The 22,189-nt window shown below is 37.4% G+C and overlaps 1 protein-coding gene and 1 long non-coding RNA gene across 4 annotated transcripts in view; both read left to right on the top strand.

Annotated features, from left to right (window-relative positions):
• Nucleotides 1-13,979, top strand: part of LOC311097557 (vitelline membrane outer layer protein 1-like) — a gene marked incomplete at its 5' end in the record, with an annotated part of 29,539 nt that extends 15,560 nt beyond the window's left edge. Inside the window, 5 exons of one of the 2 annotated variants that reach the window (XM_084137340.1) lie at nucleotides 1,969-7,602; nucleotides 8,173-8,303; nucleotides 10,740-10,853; nucleotides 13,016-13,197; nucleotides 13,312-13,979. Coding sequence is in view for 1 of the 2 variants with exons in the window: in XM_084137342.1 (XP_083993468.1) it covers nucleotides 7,381-7,602; nucleotides 8,173-8,303; nucleotides 10,740-10,853; nucleotides 13,016-13,196 (648 nt within the window). Of the gene's footprint in view, nucleotides 1-1,968; nucleotides 7,603-8,172; nucleotides 8,304-10,739; nucleotides 10,854-13,015; nucleotides 13,198-13,311 lie in introns of those variants that run through there. The other variant, XM_084137342.1, reaches the window with a different exon arrangement.
• A 2,340-nt stretch (nucleotides 13,980-16,319) lies between these two features.
• LOC311097585 lies at nucleotides 16,320-21,852 on the top strand. 2 transcript variants are annotated; one of them, XR_014609281.1, is made up of 4 exons: nucleotides 16,320-19,664; nucleotides 20,143-20,374; nucleotides 20,726-20,771; nucleotides 20,860-21,852. It is a non-coding gene; the product is annotated as an uncharacterized lncRNA (long non-coding RNA). The 2 variants fall into 2 exon arrangements; XR_014609282.1 differs by having other exon boundaries at nucleotides 16,320-20,374.
• The last annotated feature ends 337 nt before the right edge of the window (nucleotides 21,853-22,189 follow it).

The raw sequence follows: 22,189 nt of genomic DNA, 5'->3' as shown, positions 1-22,189 counted from the left end.
ACGGTCGGCCCCTCATTCGATCCTGAACCCATGCAGGTGGGCAGAGCTCGCCTCTCCCGGGAGGAGAAGGAACGGCGAAGAGCACAAGGGACTCTGTCTCTATTGTGGAGCCACGGGACACTTTACAGCAAAGTGTCCCGCGGCTCCACAATAGAGACAGAGTCCCTTGTCGTAAAGCCAAGGCCCGTCAGAAGGGAAGAAGTTACTGATGGGTGGCATTTCCTTGGAAGAATCCTCTAGAGAAGCTATGATCCGATCCTACCGGTCAGACTGCTGTGGGCTGCTACACATCATCGGTGTGACGCGTTAGTGGACTATGGGGCGGAGGAGAGTTTCATGGACCAAGACCTGGCGCGCAGACTCAGGATTCCGGTCATCCCACTCACTCATCCCATCTCCGTCAATGCATTGGGTGGACAACCTCTGTCATCCATCACACACTCTACCGGACCGGTGAGTCTTATCACGTCAGGCAACCATGTGGAGGAGATTCGGTTTTTATTGATTGACTCTGCCTTTGCTCCTGTGGTCTTGGGTCACCCTTGGCTCACCCTTCACAACCCTCACATAAACTGGCGTCAGAACACTATTATGTCTTGGAGTGAGAGCTGTCATGCGTCTTGTTTGGTGTCTGCTTGTTCTTCTGTGTCTTGTTTGGATCTCCCACTCAGCTGAATAAAAGTCTACATCATTTTTTCTTATTTTATATACTGTAAATTTAAATGTTTATGTTGATTTTGATATGTTTATCGTATGTTGTAAATAGCTGGGGGAATAAAGGTATAGAAGAATTTGTTTCATGTAGAAATTATGACTGTCATTACAAAAATAAATAATGTCCAGAGCAATGAATTCTCTTTTATTTACACATTTAAAGTTGCATAAAAATAAATAAATGTACAGATTTTTTTTTTTCCTTTTAAAAAATATAAGTGAAAAAAAGTTAAACAAGAATATATACATATATATATATATATATATATATATATATATATATATATATATATATATATATATATATGTAACGGCATCAGGTGATTGACAGCAGTGTCATCCTATCAGCAAGTAGTATCTTGCATTTAAGTCTGATTGGCTGTTACCTGGGATGCGTCACCTCCGATTTCCCCGTTTGGTTTGCTAGTGTCGACGGTGGTTGTAGGTAAGCGAGCTGTGTTTTAATGGGTGATCATTTTTGGAGTTTTCCTATGCATAACTTTTTTAATCATTTTTATCAATTAGTGCAGCCTTGGTGCGGTGCCCTTCGTGCTGCTTAGTGGGTCTGATGACTGTTCACCTCACAGGTAATGTTTATTGTTAAGAGCTCGTGATATGGTGCTGAAATGGCTGTGTGGGTTTAACATTCTTTTCGGATATCAAATAGGCGTGATTCCCTACTGATTGTTGCTACTGTCTTCGCACTATTAAAGTGCTGCGGTTAATACGGCCGCGCTGACGCGATCATCACTAAAGAGAAGGGGACTGCTCGTTTGGTTCTTATCGTGGCGTTATATTTGACCTGCTTCATATTCCTGGATTGTGTGGGGGGCTAATTGGTTCCTTCCACTTGTAGGGGAGCTAGCTGCCCTCTGTGTCTTTGTTTGATTTGAAACCTCTTTTTGTTTGTTTCCTGTTAACTTACTTCTAATCTTTTGGAAGTATAGTTTGTTTAGTTAACTTGATTTTTATTTTCATTTCATCTTTACTATTGTAAAGCCATTTAACTGCGTTAAATATTTAATCAAGCCATTTAATTGCTTGGTTCATGTGATCAACCATCTATAAGTACAATTCTATTTGTGTGTGTGTGTGAACCTCTACTGAGCTAAAATTGTCTTGTATTAATCAGGTGACCAACTAATTGACTTTTCTGCGCTTGAATGGTTTTTTTTTTTGTGAGGATTTGCTTTATTGATGTCCATCTGGTCATTTTTATGAACATTGTTATAGTTTCTTATCTTTATTTTGCAGGCGCTGGGGTCCCACGGGTGGATTGCTCTTCCTCCTCCTGGTGGTGGTCTTCTATCGTGTGCAGTGTACACTGTTGAGTGTGTGATTAAGTGACACGGGGTGTGCGTGTGGAAGTGTGCTCCGTAAAATCAAACTCCACGCTGCTTCCTGCCGTTGGGAGCCTCAGGCCTGCCGGTATTTAGTTTCTTTTTTTGCATGTTTTTCTTAGTTTAAAGTGGGTTTCAGTGTCCAACATTTTAAAGTATTTTTCTATTAATAAACATTTGTATTTTTGTATTACTCGCGTCTCTTGCCTAATTCTATGAGGGAACCGAACCTGTGTGCTTTGCTCATTGTTTGAGTATTTTCCCTGGGGCTAATCCCTAGGGTGGCGTAGTCTGACTTTCTTTATTAGGGAATAAAAACTTGCTCTTGTGTTTCAAAAATTGCACTGCCCCCACATTCATATATATTTCTCAATCATTCTTTCAAGAAGAGAAAACAGCCTGTCCATCCTCTCCCTACTCTCATGTGTTCTCCTCGCCTCTGCAGTCCCATGTCTTCTCTAATCAAGTCCAAAAACTCGTCCTCTCTGTCTCGCCTTCTTCGTGGTGCTCGTGCTGGTGCTGGTGCGGGTGCTGCCCCTGGCTCCTCCTCTTCTTGGTCACACACTGCTGAACTCGGCCCTGGTCTGTCCTCAGGGATTGAGGCAATGAGGACAGGGGGGTGGTGCAATGCCTCTGTCCCAACACCTCATCCATGAGGACAAACCAAGGCCAAGTTTCAGCAGTGGGTTTCCCACTCACACCCTCACCTGTGCCAGGACACGTGCAATCCTAAGGCAGAGCAAATTAACCATGGCTTGTTAACAACAACAGCACAATACATTTCAACAAAGATGTGATCTCAACTTTCTTACTTTGTATTTTTAAAATCATATTCATATTCAGACATCATATTTATGAATACTCAAATTTGGTTAACATTTACATTTACATTTATTCATTTAGCTGACGCTTTTATCCAAAGCGACTCACAATTGCTATACATGTCAGAGGTCGCACGCCTCTGGAGCAATTAGGGGTTAAGTGTCTTGCTCAGGGACACATTGGTGTCTCACAGTGGATTCGAACCCGGGTCTCTCACACCAAAGGCATGTGTCTTATCCACTGCGCCATCACCCCCCGTAAAAACCTTTGTAGACATAGCTTGCATGACAGCACTACAAAAACACAAAAGTGAAACCCCATTGCCTTATCTACTGCTTTTCTTATTGTTGTGGGCTTTATAGGGTGAATGATATTTCTTATTTACACAAGTTAGACAGACTAGTGCAAATATTACAATAAAATTTAATTTAATTAGTTTATTTTTTTTAATTGCAATTTAATAAATTGAGCTGTCTGCTCCCTGAAACAATTATTAAACTAATATTAGCACAAGTTTTGCCTCAGACCACCTGACAAATGAAGTTTAGGAGTTAAGATAAAGTTTATAAGAAAGAAAAACTTGTGGCTTTTAACTCAGGTTTCACTAGCTATTTGAGTAAATGAAAACATAATACTTACATTTAAATGTGAATTTGCCGTCCACCACCGAACTCTCGGCCATCATTTAAAAAAAAATAAAAATGCTGTCGACATATGGGGTAGGATCAGGCCGCAAGGATCCTTTCATGTATCCTTCCTTTCACGGGGAAACGAAGGGTGCATTTGGCGTCGCTTTAGCCTTCGTTATGACGCAATCGGCCTTCGAATCATAGACAGTAAAAGAAATGGACACAACGACCCCATTGGATTCAACGGAGAAAAGTGAAGTCAATTAGAAGCTTTCACTTCCTGATGGCTGACTGTACTGCGCAGACTCAAACTGAGCTTGACGACGTAGATGTGACATGAGAAATCTGAATCATTCCTTTCCGAATCTTGCAGAGACGGAGAGTGTGAGTAGGAGCTGTCCATGAGCTGGAGCAGGAGCAACTTTTGCTAAGTATTCTGATTAATTATTTTGTCATTTTGCCTCCACGTCCCCCTGACTGCGCGCGAGCTTCTCCTCCTGTCCATACGGTAATCTCTCTACTGTGCGACAGAGAGTCGCGTGGTTATGACGCAATCGTTAGCCTATTTTTACAAAAAACGGCTTCTACGGGGCCATAAAGTAAGATACAAGGTAATGGAGCATTTTATACATTTTCGTGTTTCTTTAGAAATGAGTAATGGACAAATGGAGTCTTTAAACGCCTCAGATGTAAAGTTATTCGCTGTCAAAGTGACACCAAAATTAATGGGAGTCAATGGAATGCTAACAGCAGGTGAGGGTCTGCTAATCAATGGCGGCACCCGGGGAAGCTTCAATTTTTTACGAAACATTGGCCCCCTGCTTCGAATATGGCCTTCGGAGGATGCAGAATTGAATTGGGACAGCCTTCATCGTGCCGCTGTGATGTTTCGATGTGACGCAATCGGCCTTCAAATACGGCCTTCGGAGGATGCAGCCTTCACATTGGGACACAGCCTATGTCTGTGTGTACTGTTCTGGTCTGATTGCCTATCAACGTCAGCTGTGCTGACGAGCAATCAGATCAGTCGCGGGTGCGGCTCGTTTATGTGTCCTATATGTTTTTTTTTTAATCTTTTGCTGTTTACATAAATAAACATCACCTTTCATTCGCAACTGGATCTTGTGTTTCGTGACGTAACAAGGCTATATTGAGTGTGAGGATGTTGGAGGTGGAGATTTATAGCCTTTTCTCACAGCACTTGATATAATTAAACTTATCAATTTGATGGCGGATCCAGAAAGGGACAAACGATAACCACCAGTGACAACTGGAGATTCACCCGCTGTAAAATGCAAAAGACTTTGGAGTGGCTACAGAAAAAAAGAGACTGCAACCGGCCCATGCGAAAACAAGGATAAATATCGGAAGGGCTTTTGAAAGGTGGTGTGAACTCCATGTTTTGAAGGGGTTCAAAACGGACGCAGAGACAGCTTTCTTTTCTGCTGGAACATTAATGTGTTGGTATGACAATTAGAAATTAGATTGCACAGAAATGGAAACTGAACTACAGGTAGCCCTATACACATTAAAGGTAGTCACGCAATGATGTTGTTAACATTAACAATTTTGGAACAAAGTGTAATTTGCACGGTTTGACGTGATATGATAAGCGATCATTATATTTAATCAGCGCGATTTACTGCAATGGCATTTTTCCTCTTAGTTGGTCAGAACAGAGGATGTTACTTGCTTGTTCAGACAACATTTTCCGGTGAAAATTCTTATGTTGGTCATACTTCCAAAAAGTAGAATCTGTGATTGCGAATGACAGTATCTACATCGGCGCGGCGACTGACAGCCGCACATTCTCCTCAAAACATTGGATTCATCAGCGCTGTGCCGTGCCGAGGCTCAACTCATGTAAAGTTGATAATTCCGCAAATAACTGCAATTGCAGATTTCAAACGGAGATGGCGACAAAGGGGAAAAACTATGGACTGCAGCTTTAATAACTTTTTTACAATAAAAATGAAACATCACTGAACTTACTTAAGCTGAACTATGATGCTATTTTCTTCTGGAAACAAACTTTGTTGCATTATTTTCCTGTTATCACTGTAAAGCTGCTTTGAAACAATCTGTATTATAAAAAGTGCTATATAAATAAAGGTGACTTTGAACAAGAACATACCACAGAGAAGTCTTCTGACAGAATTGTGCCCTTTGAATACCGCCATAAATAATAGCGGTATAGAGCTGTAATTGTATTTTATTTATTTTTTTTCTCCATTCTACTATTGTCTGGTTTGTTGATTACTGCATGTTAATCGAGTACTGACTGCAGCATGGGTGATGGCCCAAGACAAATTTCCCTATGTGGGATAATAAAGTTTTACCTTACCTCACCTCACCTCACCTCACCTTACTTCACCTCACCTTACCTTAATTGTAAGTTTTTTAAAATGCTTATTTTGGCCAGACAAGAAATACCTTACCTAACCTGAGGATAATACAGTAAATAACAAGGTTAAAGGTATTAAGATCAAAGTACTCACCGCAAAACAAGGATAAAAAAAAGTAAACCTATCAAGCAAAGCTGTTTCAAAGGGCACATGCTTACTGGAAATCTGATCAGTGTTTGTCTAAAGTGTGTTTATGCAGGGGTGGATCTAGAAAATAATTTATAGCACTATAAATGAGGACATGAGGACTATGAGGGGTGGCAACACCAAAAGTTTTTGTGGATTTATGGCCTGACATGCGCATTTGTGTTCATGAATATCCGAAACAGGTGCATAACCACAAAGTAATCATCTATACTGTTTTTAAAAAAAATAATACATAACAAAATATCAATATCCAGGGCACCAAATCAAGACAATTTTGAGGGCAACAACGTCTAATGTCTCTGTAACTTAAAAATTTGAATGTGAAATTACAGTATATTCCAGGTCAATAATTGCACTACTTCCACAGTAATTTCACAGTAGGATTCTCTTGTATTTAACTGCACTTTATTGTACAGAAATTTATTGTAAAATCTACAGTACTTTACAGCCAATTGAAATGACTGTAAACAAATAATATCTCATTGTATTTCTACAGTGCATTTGTACTGTGAATGTAAGCCTACCCAGCAATGCAGCATAGAGTTTTTACAGTTTGGTTGTATGTGCGCTGCTGAACTTATTTTTGCTTCACTTTTAGCAGTTTGTGTTGTTGGTTTATTTTGTTATGTTTGAGCTGTTTTTAATTATCATTATTATTTGCTGAGTGTCACCATTGTTGTGTTTTGTAGTGTTGATGTATTGAAGTCTGTGCATCATTAAATGATGATGATGCTTTTAAGAAAAAGTCTTCTATGCCTATTTATTTCTTCATGCAAATTATCATATGACTTCAGAAGTCAAGTTGTGTGAAAATCCCATTTATGACACGCAAATTCCTCTTGGATGAGAACCTTGGGAGAAACGGGGGTGAGTGAATGATGTGAGATATAATTTTTAGCTGATCTTTTCCTTTAACAATTGCTACTTTGCAAACATGATATTTACTACTGGAAAGATGTTGGTGGCATTTTTAACGTTGGTCTAATAATATTCTCTGTGTTGTGGTGCATGGCATGCTTAATATTTCTCAACTCTTTAAAATGACCAAATCAAGCATTTTATAGGCATTTTGCCACATAAAACACTTGATAAGAAATTAATGGTTAAACATACAGTACATAATGTGTGTTCATAGGTTAGGTCATTGACGTGCATATGCTCAGTGTCCCTTGCTGCTGATTGGCTGGCCTGTAAAATTGAAAAACCATATAAATGTTTTGTTTTGCTCAATAATGGCTCAATGCTCAGAAACCTGGGGTCAATTTTTGTTGTAGAAACCATCAGAATTAATTTCATCAGTATTTTCAGATCAGTGCTGTAGCAATGCATCACTTCTTTTCCATTGCGTTTTCACTGCTAGCCATTATTGGGCAGCATGTGAGCGTTCAGTCCGTTGTAAGACGTTCGGTGGATTTCTGCATTTTTGATGACAAAAGGGAAACGTGCCTTCAGACTGTGGGGGTGTCAAATGGAATGGAGTGGGGGTGGTGGATGTTTACGGAGATGTGTCCATCTGGAACGTACGCCGCAGGGTTTCATCTGAAGGTAAGTTGCAGTAATATGGGGGTTTCTTTGGGGTTAAACATGTGAACTGGTGACTGAGCGTTGATAGCTGGGAACTACACCTGCTTATTCTGCTTAATACTAAAGATGAATGTTACTATGAGTTGGCCTACTAGAGTTAACTCTAAAAAGTTGCCTGTGGCTTTCTTTCTGTCACTCTCAGGGTGGATGATGAAGGAGGCAAACAGGTGGATGCTAATAAATCCAAAGGTTTAATTTTAAAAAAGCAAAATACAAAAAGCAGGGACGACACAATGAGCTGATGCTCAAACATTGACCGACCATAGACTGGTGAAAGACCAACTTAAATACACAGAAGATAATGACTACTAACTAACAGGTGATAGAAATCAAGATGATAGACTAATTAACAACACACAGGTGATTGAACTGAACTAAACTAATGACGATGAAGACAGAACTCAAATGAAGACCGTGACGATGAAACTAACGTAAAGTCCATTAAAACCAACAGAAAATCTCAGAAAACCTGACACTTTCAAATAGAAGATTGTCATTTTGTTGTTGTTTTTTTTTTTGTCATTTTTTAAGGTGGAACGACATTCGGCTGGTTTCTGGGCTGATAACACAGCGCTCAATGGGATTCGTCTACACTGTATCAATCAAACAAGCTCACAGCGCCCACATAAGTACTATTCCTCCATTCAGTCAGATACAGGAAGGTAATGGGCTCAGATTCAGAGCAGTTAAACTAATTATAGGCTGTTCGGGGTTATTAGGAATTCTCACATTAAAGGCACAATATGTAACTTTTTTGCTTTAAAAATAGCAAAAATCACTATATCTATGTTATATATATTTTTTTAGTTGTGTACTTACATTATCCCGACTGTTTCCAACAACTTTCAAACCAGGAGAAATTTTAATTTAATTCGAAGACACGGCACGTTTCTTTATTTCCGTTTTGTCACAGTCAATGGCGTCATATCCGCGTTGTCCCTGGTTTCCGCTCGTGCTGCCATGGTAACCAGAGTTATGAACCAGAGCCCTCTGATAGTAACCAAGACAACAGACGTGGACCACTGTAGTTCGCAATGTCTATCTGCACGCTGTTGTTGTTTCGTTCAAACATTATGGACGATGGCAAGCAGACTTTGGATAAAAAAGGAGAACTAAAACGAGAATCAATATCAGTGCGGTGTTTTCGAGATGCCGAGAGCTCCCATAGACAGTATATAAACGAGAGCTCCACGTCCGAGACTTCGACCGCTCCTACATGTACTTTATTAAACAGGTGAGCACATTTACATAAAACTAATCAATGTTATATAGTTCAACAATGATAAAATGTCAGAATATGATCTGTATGTTATTCTAATGTTGATCTAGTTTACTGCTAGTCTCATACAGACAAACTAACACATACATTTCAACACATTTAAATGCAGTTTAGTGTGATAGTGTAATGTTAGACCAAGTGAAACAGCGCTGCGTTACCTCACAAGTTTAATTTGTCTAATAAACTGACCTGTGAGTAGTAATTCTGCGTGTAGTTCGGTAGAATGAAATGTCCATATTCCTTTTATATCCGCGGGACTCGCGTCGCTTGTATTGTGGAGCTGATAGCTGTCTCTTAGCAATCCCAAACTGCTTCATATCACAGTCATGATAAAAGCATCGATGTATTCACTCATCCATAAACATTATTAGATCGGTCGGCTTGACGTTGACGACAACATCCATAATTCTTAGCAAATGTTGCGTCATCAAACTACGCCTTTGTTATTGTAAATAGGTTAGCGACCCCTAGTGGAGAAAAAATCCCATACTGTACGTTTAAAGGTGCCCTAGAATGTGAAATTGAATTTATCTTGGCATAGTTAAATAACAAGAGTTCAGTACATGGACATGACATACAGTGAGTCTCAAACACCATAGGTTTCTCTTTCTTATTTAAATCTCGTTTTTGAAAAACACCCCTGAAAAACAGGCGAATCTCCACATAACACCGACTGTGACGCAACAGTCGGGATCATTAATATGTACGCCTCTAAAAATTTGCATATGCCAGCCCATGCTCAGTGCCAGGCGAAACTGCACAGCCGAATCATCAGAAGCAGGTGAAGAAACAAGCAGGAGGAGGATCATAGGGAAAATGGCAGATCTATCTATAATCTATCTATAATCGGATACCGCTAACTTATAGTTTAATTCGAAGTTGTTAGTTGCTCTGCCCATTTCACCACGGACTGTTTTTCTAACCTGGAACAATATCAAGCAGCCAGGCTTCTCTCGGCGTCTCAAACGGACGAAGGGGGCAATTTCAACTAACGTTATATTCCCGCAAGCGGTAAGTAGTGATTTTATTAACGATAATTTACACTGTGTTATCTAGATCCAGCGCGATATTGTTTTTTCCTCGAGAGACATCGTGGTTTGCAAACGAGCGAACGAAGCATGGCAGTTGCTCAGTGTTTGGATGTATAAATGAACACACAAATATTTTTTTAGCTCCTTCATCCGAGCCTCTGGAGAACCAGTGGGTTATGTGAATTTCTGATGTGTAATTGTTCAAGTTCAGACAGATAATCTTTGTCTCAAAGTCGTTCAACACTGTTTATGCATCAGTAAATCGCGTTGCAGTGATAAGATCTTCATTCACGCGATCAACAGGCTGTCATCTGCTCAATGCTCATCACTGCAACCTTTCATGTGATGGGAATAGATCTAAATACTTAAACTTCTCATGATTCGTTAATCCCGATAGCTGTAATAGTAAAAACGTATAAAAGCTGTAATAGTAAAAGTTTTCCAGATAGCTCTACATGTAATGCCAGATATTTCATATGCAAGCATGTCAGCCAATCACAGCAGTGGGCAACAACACTGAAGTCTCACAGCAGACACGCCCCTTCAAACAGAGTGTTCAAATCAGGGGATGAAATCAGGCTAGGAAATATGCCTTTTATTTCTAAATTATAACAAATTTTGATCTAAAAAACATACTAACATTATAAGGGCACCCCAGGAAACATTATAAAATAATAAAATAATCCATTCTACGGCACCTTTAAGGGTTAGGAGTAGCTTCTTCGTAAGCTAGACAAATGATTTTCTAAAAAATAATAGATTTGATCAATAAAACTGTTTTTCCACAGCTGGGGTTACTGGACAAATAGCGAATGGTGTTCTTCTGGATACTTGACAGCTTTCCAGCTGAAAGTCGAATCTTCCCAAGGAATTGAAGATGATACGTCTGTGAACAACATCAGGTGAGCGTGTGGTGGTAAAAGTCTGATTTTTTTTTATTTTTTTTGCTGTTTAACCCTCTACACAATATAATATCAAAGAGGGGAAAAAAAAAATTTAATGTGATGTTTTTCCTGCTTTAAATGGATTACTTGCACAACTACTTCCGCGTTCTACTTAGTACATATCAGGAGTTTCCGGTTAGAGCGTTCAGCGCACCGACATACATGAGAATGCAGCTATGTTTTATAGCTGCCACTTGATTAAAACAATGACTAATGATCTCTGTATTAATTATTTTGAGCCTGCAGAAATGTTCTTATAAATATATTTTCTTTCAGACTGTGCATTCTGAATAATATATTCATCCACTAACCTGCAGCAATCCAATGCTCGTCTTCTCATTAACAGTGTTTTTTTCGTACTGATATTTCATACCTATTGAGTTTACATTTTTAAATGAATTTGACTAATAAAAAGGATTGCTTGTGTGCGTTGGTGCTTTATTCCAGTCTTTTAAAATAGTTGAATGAATGAATGCTCGCGAGGTGCCTGTAACGATGTTAAATAAGGCTAGGCTATTTAACTCATCTTAAACAGTAACGCACACAGCATAGAGGAGAATGACAGTCAACTACTTTGAATATTAATTAAGCATGTTGGGGATAAACATGTAAATAGTAAAAAGGTTGACATTGGAAAATGACAAAGAAGGATTCAAATATGTAGGCCTAATCCAAATAAATATTTTTTTTTGTGGATTGTACTAATGTTATTCATCTGTTCTCACAGACTTCAGCGTCGCGGTCACTAGTTTACACGAGCACTGACACCCTGTGGTGAAATAATGGTGTATTTATAACAGCCGCAGTTTGGAAAATTCTGCACACAGTAAACATCAGAATATCCCTTCTCCTGTCAATACATTTTTTTTAATACATTTATTACAGACACTCATTTTAGGTGGCGTTTGTTCAACTCAATGACCACAGTAGCCTACATTGAAAGTAAACATAACCGGAAATAAGTGAGATGTACTATTTCCAAACGGAAGTGCGTCACGAAGCTCAGTGCAAGTGTTTTTCTCGTGAGTTTGGCTTGCCTATAACTTTCATCTGGGAACGCAATGTGCGCCATTCATTACATTTGTGAGGTAAATCATTTATAAACCTACACCAACACAGGAGAATCCATCAATAAGTTTAAATCCTCACTTTGACTTTGCATATTTTATTTCCACATGTTCTTGTTCAAGAAATTACAGTGACTGAAGCATTTACCGTACAGAAGTGTCCAAATATTAAAGATTAAGTGGACATTTGAATTAAATACTGTTTAGCCAATACTGAACAAGGATTTGATCTGCTGTAAAGTGTAACAATCACCAAGCTATTGGCACCCTCTGCAGGTATTAGTTACAATACACAATGTACAGTACATAAGATAATTGTCTATATTATGCATTTTAAGTGTTGTTCTATAAAACCATATAATTACTTGCTTTTGATACTGTATTTGAACCAAATATGTATTAAGTAATTTTAAAGGGTATTGTTTGCTTAGATCTATTTTTTTTACCACACACAAAAATCAGATACTCAATTCATTTTCAAAATAATCGACCAATTACTCGATTACCAAAATAATTGTTAGTGACAGCTGTGGGATTACAAATTTAAGAACCTGTTTAAGATCTGCTGATCCTACGTCTTACATAACATCACATGAAAAACTAAGGTGAACTACACTGTATTGGGCATTCAAGGTGAACATGAACATGAGCACCTTATAGTTTCCATTGAAGGGGTTTTGTCAGTCTTTGATCTTCCAACTGAGAGTCAAACTATGTGTGAATGATTACATAGTCTTAGTTTTTGCAACCATGTGATGTTTATACAATTTTGGGGGTACCAGTGGGGGTAATTGCCTCTATTGTCTTTAGATGATTAGATTTAGTGGTCATCTCTAAGGCTGTTTGAAAGGTAACACCTTTAAGGACTGCCCACTGAATGCCTATAAGATACCATGTAAAGTTCCTTTAGTCAGACTTTATAACTGCAGCTACCGACAGCTTGTGTTCTCAGTAAAGAATCCTGCTGAAGTTACAACCGAGTCTCCTGGTCTTCACGTCTGAGTTTCCTACACAGCCCTAATTACAATATTGTCCTTTCTGAATTTTCTTCAGATTCAAATGCAGTAAAGGTGCTGTACTGCAAGGTGAAGGTGGACGCCGGGGCGATTGGGGCAGCTGGAGCCCATCCTGTGAGGGAACAGGAATCTGCGGCATCAAGACCCGGATAGAACCGTCACAGGGAATGGGAGACGACACCGCTCTCAATGATGTGATTATGTTTTGCTGTGATTAAGGTGATGTGATCAATCACAAACTCAGACTGCAGGGCAGCTTTACATATAACTATGTTTGTTTGTTTGTTTGTTTGTTGGAAGTGCTGGCTGAGCTGAGTTTGTTTTTTCTTTCAGGTGTAAGAGGATAATAACAAGAACAGCGAGAAGATCAAAATAATTGATCACCATGCATACTATAATGAGCTATTATGAACTGTGTCGTACAACAGTTTTGTAATTGGGATAATGTGCATCCCACTTATTACACAGCTACTTACCAAAAAAATAATTTTGAGTTGAAATTTTTGTTCTTTCTTGTAGATTATTGATGTTTTAATTTTCCTGCTTTAGATGGAGACTCCTAATCTGGCACCTTTACCAGCATTAAAGAAGCATCTTGTCGTTTCATGTTCTTTAGTAAAACACTTTACATCAGATGTTTCATTACATTAGTGCATTTGGTAGATGCTTTTATACAAGTGACTTACATTGCATTCAAAGTAATCGACGACTCAGTTTATGCTTTTGCTGGGCGTCAAATCCATGAAATGCATACTCTACTGTTTGAGCTACAGGTATACATGAATACTACATTAAACTGTACAACTGTCAGCTCTGTTACCTTACCTTAAATTCGAACAAAAATGTTCATCATGACAGGACACGAATGCAAAAATGTAAGTTTATGGTTGAGCCTGACATCCCTGTCTAGAAATAAGCATCATCTTTGAAGGACAGAAATATGTCCTTATATTAAAATTTTCCATTCCTCACTAACCTGATTAAAATCATTTACATTTAAATGTACATTTGCTTCTCATTCATTTGTTCATGTAATTTCTCCACATACAGTATGGATCTGACTAATCAAAGAATTAATAAATAGGCCTATTTCCAGTAACTTTCATTTCTCTAAAGCAAGTTGAGCATCAAAGCATAAGAAGAGACTTTACAATAAATATTTAATTTATTTCAGTGAACTCGATTATTTTGACGATTAATTGAGCAATTGGAGAATTTCAAAAACTTTTAGCCTTTTATGTTCAAACCGGATTCAGACAATAGGCGCGTTTCCATTACAGATTTGCACAAAACTTTTGCGATTTTTATTTTTATTTATTTTTTCTAAATGTAGACAAACTATTGGGAAATGACAATGTTTCCATTAAACGATGTTATGCGACTAAAACTTCATTTTTTCCTCTCGCGATGAGTAAAATCATTCCAAAAACCATGGCAACGGACGTTGGTAGGTTCATGTACTCTATCCCAGCCACTGCACTAGCCATTATTATTAATGGAAGGAGATGTGTGTGTGTTTTCAAAGCATTAATGGTAAGGAACGACCCTTATTATACTTGTGAGCAGCACATATGAGGAGTTTCTGAGTGTTTCTCCCTCAGATCTGCTTCGAGGTCTTTATTGTGGCATTTGAGGTTTAGAATCCATTATTCCTGTAATTCTTCTGTCTTTTATGAATTTAATAAAGATCTGTCGCGTATTCTGTCCAAACACACCGCGTCATATACGTCAGCTGACCTGTCAATGCACAAAAACTGTTTCCATTGCAGTTTTGCGAAATATTTCTTTTTCGAATTGCCTGAAAAACCTCCTCATGCGAGCGTAAAAACTTTTCTGCGATAAATGGAAGTTTTTGCGAAATTGACGTGTTTCCATTGGGCGTATTTTCAATTCGCAATTTCAATTTGCGCAATTTGTAGGGTAATGGAAACATGGCTAGTGATGGAGAGACTCAAGAAGAAGTGACAACAGGACATTTCTGAATGGTTAGTTGATGAATTTATGTAACTTATGTGTAGTTATCTTCTAGTCATTGATTAGCATATTCTGTCTTGATAATCCATAAATTGTGTTCAGGGGGTGGGGTTTATGTAAATTCTAGGGTTTGTGATGTCACTAACCCGGGAGGAAGCTAGTGTAGTCTCTACCAGCCGTTTGTTGTAGTCCTTAAAAAGTGATTTCTTTAAAAGCAAATATCTCCCTTTGCTTTGAACTGAGCGTTGTAACTTTGCAGATTTTGTTTATACTCAAACAGCAACATTACACACTAACTAAAGTTAAAAAAAAAGTGAAATCATAATCAACCACCCCTTTAATAAATTGACAGTCATAAAACATAATCTGCCTTCTCATGTTTGTATGTGCGCTGAACGCTTTTACCTGAAACTCCCGAGATGTATTAAGTAGAACGTGGAAGTAGTTGAGCAAGTAGTCCATTGTGACAGCCTTAAAGGGATAGTTCACCCAAAAATGATATTTAAGCCATGATTTACTCACCCGTTCGAGCCGTTCGAGATGCATATGTCAATCTTTTTTCAGACGAACACATTTTCAGTTATTTTAGAAAATGTCTTAGATCTTTCAGTGGTTATAATGTGAAGCAATGGGGTCCAGCTGATTCAAGTCGCAAAATGTGCATGCATCCTTCACAAAAATAATCCATCCGGCTCCAGGGGGATAAACGAAGGCCTTCTGAGGGTAATCCGTGCAGTTTTGTCGTAAAAATATACATATTTAAAACTTTATAAACGAAAATAACTGGCTTCCGGTGGCGGTCGGCGCGCGTTCATGGAGATGGTTGCTGGCTTATGACGTAGGACGTAGCGCATGAAGCGTCGTGACGTAGAACGAGCGTGACAGCGCAGCCAGAGAGCAGAGCAAAACAAAACTCTACGTTCGCTCTACGTCACAACGTCATTCATCTCCATGAACGCGCGCCGACCGCCACCGGAAGCCAGTTATTTTCGTTTATAAAGTTTTAAATATGTATATTTTTACGACAAAACCGCACGGATTACCCTCAGAAGGCCTTCGTTTAGCCTTCGTAATATTATATAGTGTGTCTGAGATGTAATCAGTCATCATTTTTACTCTGAATGTAGTCATAAAATGCATCACTAATTACTCTGCAGGAACTACTAGTGATCTGGACCATTATTTTAAAGTAAAAAATATGTTTTTCACTTTAAAATAATGGTCCAGATCACAAGTAGTTCCTGCATAGTGACCCTTGAGTAATTAGTGATGTATTTTGTAACCACGTTGAGAGTACAAAAAAGAATTGCTAACGTCTCAGACACGTTAATGTTGTGATTAGTAATTAATTAGTAATTCTTTATAATTTGTCATAATTACCTATTAGTTCTTAATGATCATTAGGTAATTATTGATTACCTAATAAGGAACTATCTTAGTCCTAAATTCATATTACTTACTGATTAAGCTTGTTTCCATATTAGTTAACAGTACACTGTAAAAACTAAAGGGGCCTCAAATATCCTGTCGGATGCTCAAGGAACTTCAAAATGTAATTTAAGTGCCTCAAAGCTCTTTCTCTTAGCTCTCTTTTTGTAGGGTTACTGGAAGAGCACTGACAATCTTTGAGGTTCTTGCTGGAACTTATGGGATCCTTTAAGCACTTTGTATTTAGTTCAGAGGTTCTGGAGTCACCTTTTCATTACCATGAGACCTCGAAGTGCTTTGGGGGAAAATAGAGGAACTTGAATGCGATAAAAGGGTTATTGGAAGATCTTTTAACGTTTAAGTGGTTCCTGGAAGATCTCTTATGTTAAAGCCAGCATCTGGAGGAACCCAATGGTTCAGTGAGGCCAGAATAAGATTATTATTATCCTATTATTATTATTATAGGCTGCTTAAGTTTGATTCAGTATACATACCCAGGTGAAAAAGACATACTATTAAATGTATTAAAAATGTACTTGAGTGTGTTTTTAGTAGGCCTACAATACAAATATACTTTAATGCATTTTTAATACATTTAACAGTAGCCTACGTCTTTTTCACCTGTGTAGCTTACATTTATTTAGTATAGGCCTATTTTATTGATTAATTTAAACCTTAAACAACAACACTAAATAATAATAATATTAATAATATGAAGAAGAAGAACCAGGAAGAGAAAAGTTTTATTCTGTCACGAAACTGCTAGAGGTGGGCGGATCGATCCTAAAATATCGATACTTCGATACTGACGTGGTATCGAAAAGGATCGATCCTCACATAAAAATATCGATCCAAATGTGTGTTTTTTTTACCAGTAATTTGTATTTATTTAGCACGCAATTCAGTGCGTAAAATAAGCTTCTAAGTGGAAAAATAAGCGAATGTTAGCGGATAATTGTGTAGGATAGAACTTTTTCTCCTAGTCATCTGGATACAAGACGAAACCAATCAATCACAGAGAGCGTTCGATGCTGGTGCTTCACTGAGCTCACAGGCACGTTTGGGAAACGAAGCCTTGCTTAGATGACAGAGAAACAATCGGGAGTTATTTTGCAATAAACAAAGCAAAAGTGTATATAACGGTTCAAAATGTTGAGGACAGTAAGATTTTTTTTAATGAAATTAATATTTTTATTCAACAAGGATCGATGCATTAAATTGATCAAAAGTGACAGTCAAGGGTTTTTCACTGTTAAAATCTACTTCATATAAATGCTGTTCTTTCAACTTGGTTCATCAAATAATTCTGCATCATGGTTTCCACAAAAAAATATGAAACTGTTTTCAACACTGATAATAAGAAATGTTTTCTGAGCTGTAAATCAGCATAACTGGAGTAATGATGCCGAAAATTACGCTTTGATCAATTGAATAAATTACAGTTTAGTATGACATAGAAAACAGATAGCCTATGTTAAATTGTAATATTACAGTTTTTACTGTATTTTTGATCAAATAAATGCAGAAGAGAATTAAAAATCTTACAGACCCCAAACTTTTGAACAGTAGTGTACAATAGTACTTTTACTATAATTAGGGTAGTTTTGTAAAAGTCACTGACTAATAATTACAGGCGAGTTGAGAGCACAAATCACAAAATATTTAGTAGTCATGAAAACGTTTTCAGATTTAGCATATTAATGATGCATTCACCTCATAAATCATGACACACTGCCATGCGCGGAGTTTGCGGGGGGGCAGGGGGAGCATTGCCCCCCCTGTTGGCTGAAACGTAATTGCATTTTCTCAACAAAAAAATAAATAATAATTGCATTGTTTAAAAAAAGATATTATAAATATTTTAAATAACACAAAACAACTAAATGGTGGTAGGTAATACATCTGATTTCATATACTGCTTTAGTAAAAAAAGCTAGCATTTAATAGCGTTGTAGTTATCTCGGACTCGTTACACCAAAACTGTAAGTTTTATTTCTCTTCCAAATAACTGCTTAAGCTGGAGAAACTCAACACACTGCTTTCAATATGCTGTTCAATATGTTTCAAAAGTGGAGAGTATTGAGTGTTGAGTGACTGTTCATTTTTCCCGTGTCTCAAAATGTTTTAAATGTTTTATGAAGTACAACAAAATGCGAAATATATATCTTGTTTTTTAATCACTCTCATTGCCACAATGTATTTCCGCCACAATTCCGTCAGAATTGCGTGATATAAAGTCAGAATTCGGACTTTTTTTCTCGCAATTGCAACTTTATATCACGCAATTCTGACTTTATAACACGCAATTGCGAGTTTATATCTCGCAATTCTGACATCGTTTCTCACAATTGTGAGATATAAAGTCCAATTCTAAGGGGAAAAAAAGACGGACTTCTTTTTTTTTTTTTACCTCAGAATAGTTTACAATTCTAACTTTATAACACGCAATTGCGACTTAATTTCTCAGAATTGCGACTTTATATCCCGCAATTGCGCCTTTATATCTCACAATTGCTACTTTATTTCTCTGAATTGCCACTTTATTTCTCACAATTCTGACTGCAATTGTGAGAAAAATAGTCAGAATTTCGAGATAAAAAGTCGCTATTATTTATTTATTATTCAGTGGCAGAAACAAGCTTCCAACAATGTGTTTTGAAAAAAGGAAAGAAAAACTTTAAAAATCTTTTCGTTTTGGTTAAAGATAATATTTTAACAGTGCAAAAGTGGTCCACATTTTATTGATCCTCCTAACTGTGTCCGAACGAAGATGCGATGCGAAGTCAAGTGGCTGTTTATGCAAAGTTCTACCTGTTTACAAATTTGTATTGTTGTAGCCTACTGTTTTTTTTATTGGGTTAACAATTTATGTTTATTTAGCATGTTTGTTTTGTCCATATGTGCTAGTGCTGAGTTCCCCAATTGATAGGCCATGCAGGCCCAGCTGCTACAATGTTTTTTTGTTTTTTTTTTTGCCCCCCCTGGCTCGAATGTCAAACTCCGCCTATGCACACTGCTCTAGCACAGGAAAGTGCATACAAGTTCAAATGCATGCTTTTAAAATTAAAAAGTATTGGTATCGGTATCGGCGATACTGGCCCTGTATTTACTTGGTATCGGATCGATAACAAAATTTGGAGTATCGCCCACCTCTAGAAACTGCTGCTGTCGTCGCTTCAGTGATGCTCGCGCGCAACAAAGCTCAGCTGATCGACGTCACCGGGTTTGAAGTAACGGCTCCTCTCATCAAAGCTTCCGCCATTTCTTCGGCTCTCCGTTACAAGGTTTGTAAACTCGCCAAATAAATATAAATACAGAGTCTGCTCACTATATATTCAAACACACACATATATATAAACTAAATGTATTATACATTACTACGTTTTTACAGTGTTTACCACTCGTTTATTGCACAGTATCTGGTATGAAGGTTTTAGCCACGATGCTAACTACGTTGATCTAATGAACAAATGGAAATTACTGACTTATTGTCTTAGATTGATTTAGTCATTCAATTCAACATATTCTGTACAACTGTGTGTTCAAATTGCTGATATAGCCTAACTAATTTAGCTGATTCCTGCTGTCATTGGCGTTTGTTATGAATAACAAAAGCAGGTTAATATAGTTTGGTCTTTTTTTGTTTAGCCTAACTTTACTTACTACATGTGCCCTCATTCTCTCAAATACAATTTTAAAGCCATTTACTGGTCAATAAATATTATGTTGTGAATAATCAGCTTTGTTCTTTTGTTTCCCCAGAACAACCAGTAACTTAAATTTCTAAAATAATCTGAACATTTCAGTGGCAACATTGAATTACAGTAAGTTACCTGCACCACATGCAAGTACTTTATTACTATGAACTTTCTCTGTGTGAAATTGTATTGTTTGACTGTGTACTTGTGTTTTTTTAATCAGTTATTCTCTGAAAATCTTCCCTCATGCTCACAAATCTCAGAAAATCATGTTACTCAGAAAAACAATATCACAGGTTTGGCGCCAATAATGCTATGCATTTTTTCTTATATCTTTATCATTTGCATTTGAATATAAGACATTTTAACTCTGAATTATAACTTAACTGAATTATAACTTATAACTTAAGTTTAGTCTTTTTTGACAAAAAAAAGGAAAAAGCTATTATATGGCTTCAGAAGACTTACAACACAACCCATAACACATGAGTTGTGAACTCATTGATTATTTTTAGGATCTTTTCTTGGACATTTTTGGAGCTTAACCATTTTTACATAAATTGTTGCATTGAATTGAATTAGACAAGTGTACATAAGAATGGTTTCCTGAATGATTTACACAAATTTTTTCTGCTTGTTTCATGCAGTGAAAGCAAACGGTGACTGGGGTTCCACAGACAGAAAGTCAAACAGGTTTGGAACGTCACAAGGCTGAGGAAATTATTTAAATTTGACAACTATCTTTAATAACCTTACTAACAGTAAATGTTGTACTTTGCAGGGACATCGGTAAGTTGAAATGCAAGTTTGAACAAGCATAAAAATCCTCCTGTAGACCTGAAAATCACTGAAGTGCCTGGACCATCCACCAGAAAAGAGGAGAAACAAACGGAAAACGATTCTGCTGTACCTTTTCACTTTTCTAACTCGTTAAGTACCTCACATGTCCTTTGTAAAGGTGCGGTCACATTTGTCAATTTCGTGAAATTACACAGGCAAAAAAGTCCATTGACCATTGTCAGCAGTGTAGCAATGTAATGTATGAAGCACAGCTCACACAGGAGTCACTTTCAAGTAGCTTTCTGTTGGTCAAATCTAGCGAATTCCAGTGACCAACTTGGTCCCATAGTGACATTTTTGACCACAAACGAAATTGCTGATCGTGTGGATTCTTATTGAAATGACTGGAATTCACCAGTGAACATTCACAGAACAACAGATAATTTTACTGCACCTTAATACTGTTTCCGGATCGAAGCCTCTACTTCCTCTATCTTGTTTCATGAGAATACTCAACCATTTAATAGCACTGTTGATTCAAGTCACATATTTAAGCTTTTCAAAAGCCATAGTGTACATTACAGTCTCCAGTCTAACGGCATCCCAGTCTTCAACATTTTATGATTCAAAATAGCTGAATAACTAACCATCAGAGATTTCGGTATAGAGATAAAGGTTAGGATTATAATTTTCAGGAATATTACAGCACAATGAGTGTATATTAGCACTGTTTGTTTGTTTTTGCCATCTGATAGAGCTTTTGTACTTGGAAACAGTGATGTCAGACTTACCATCGGACTGAAACACAAATGTTTTAAAGTTAAGTGAAGATGGACATTTTTAATTAGTCAATTTTTTTTTTTTTTTTACATTGATTTATTTCGTGGAACATGTGTTTCCATGCATTTTGTTGAAATGCCTTTTCTTGTATAGCCTATTGTATATACATGGTTGATTCATGTAGCTTATGTATTATAAAAAAATGTTGTGTATGTGTATGGAAGTATATGTATAAAAATGAATATAAAATATGTAATAAACAATTCTTATTTTGCATTTGGTCCAATTTGTTTATTATAATAGAAGTCAAAGGTAACCATAGTTACAACATGAAATTGAATATTTAAAAATTCTAATTTAAAAATTTGAAATTATAAAAATGAAATTTGGTTCCTGGAGGCACCCAAAGTAGTTCCACACAGTGCCTAATATAAGAGTTCCTCAGGAAACCTGTGTGGTTCCTCAGAGAGCCGCCCCTTTTTAAAGGGTGCCTAGAGGATCTACAGACGGTTCCGCCGGTGTGGCAAAGTGAAGAACCCCAAAAGGTTCCT

The sequence above is a fragment of the Abramis brama genome (assembly GCF_963993115.1).
Source record: "Abramis brama genome assembly, chromosome: 15".
NCBI classification, from domain to species: domain Eukaryota; kingdom Metazoa; phylum Chordata; class Actinopteri; order Cypriniformes; family Leuciscidae; genus Abramis; species Abramis brama.
Note: the sequence above shows the minus strand (reverse complement) of the source record. Positions and strands in the feature narration are given on the sequence as shown.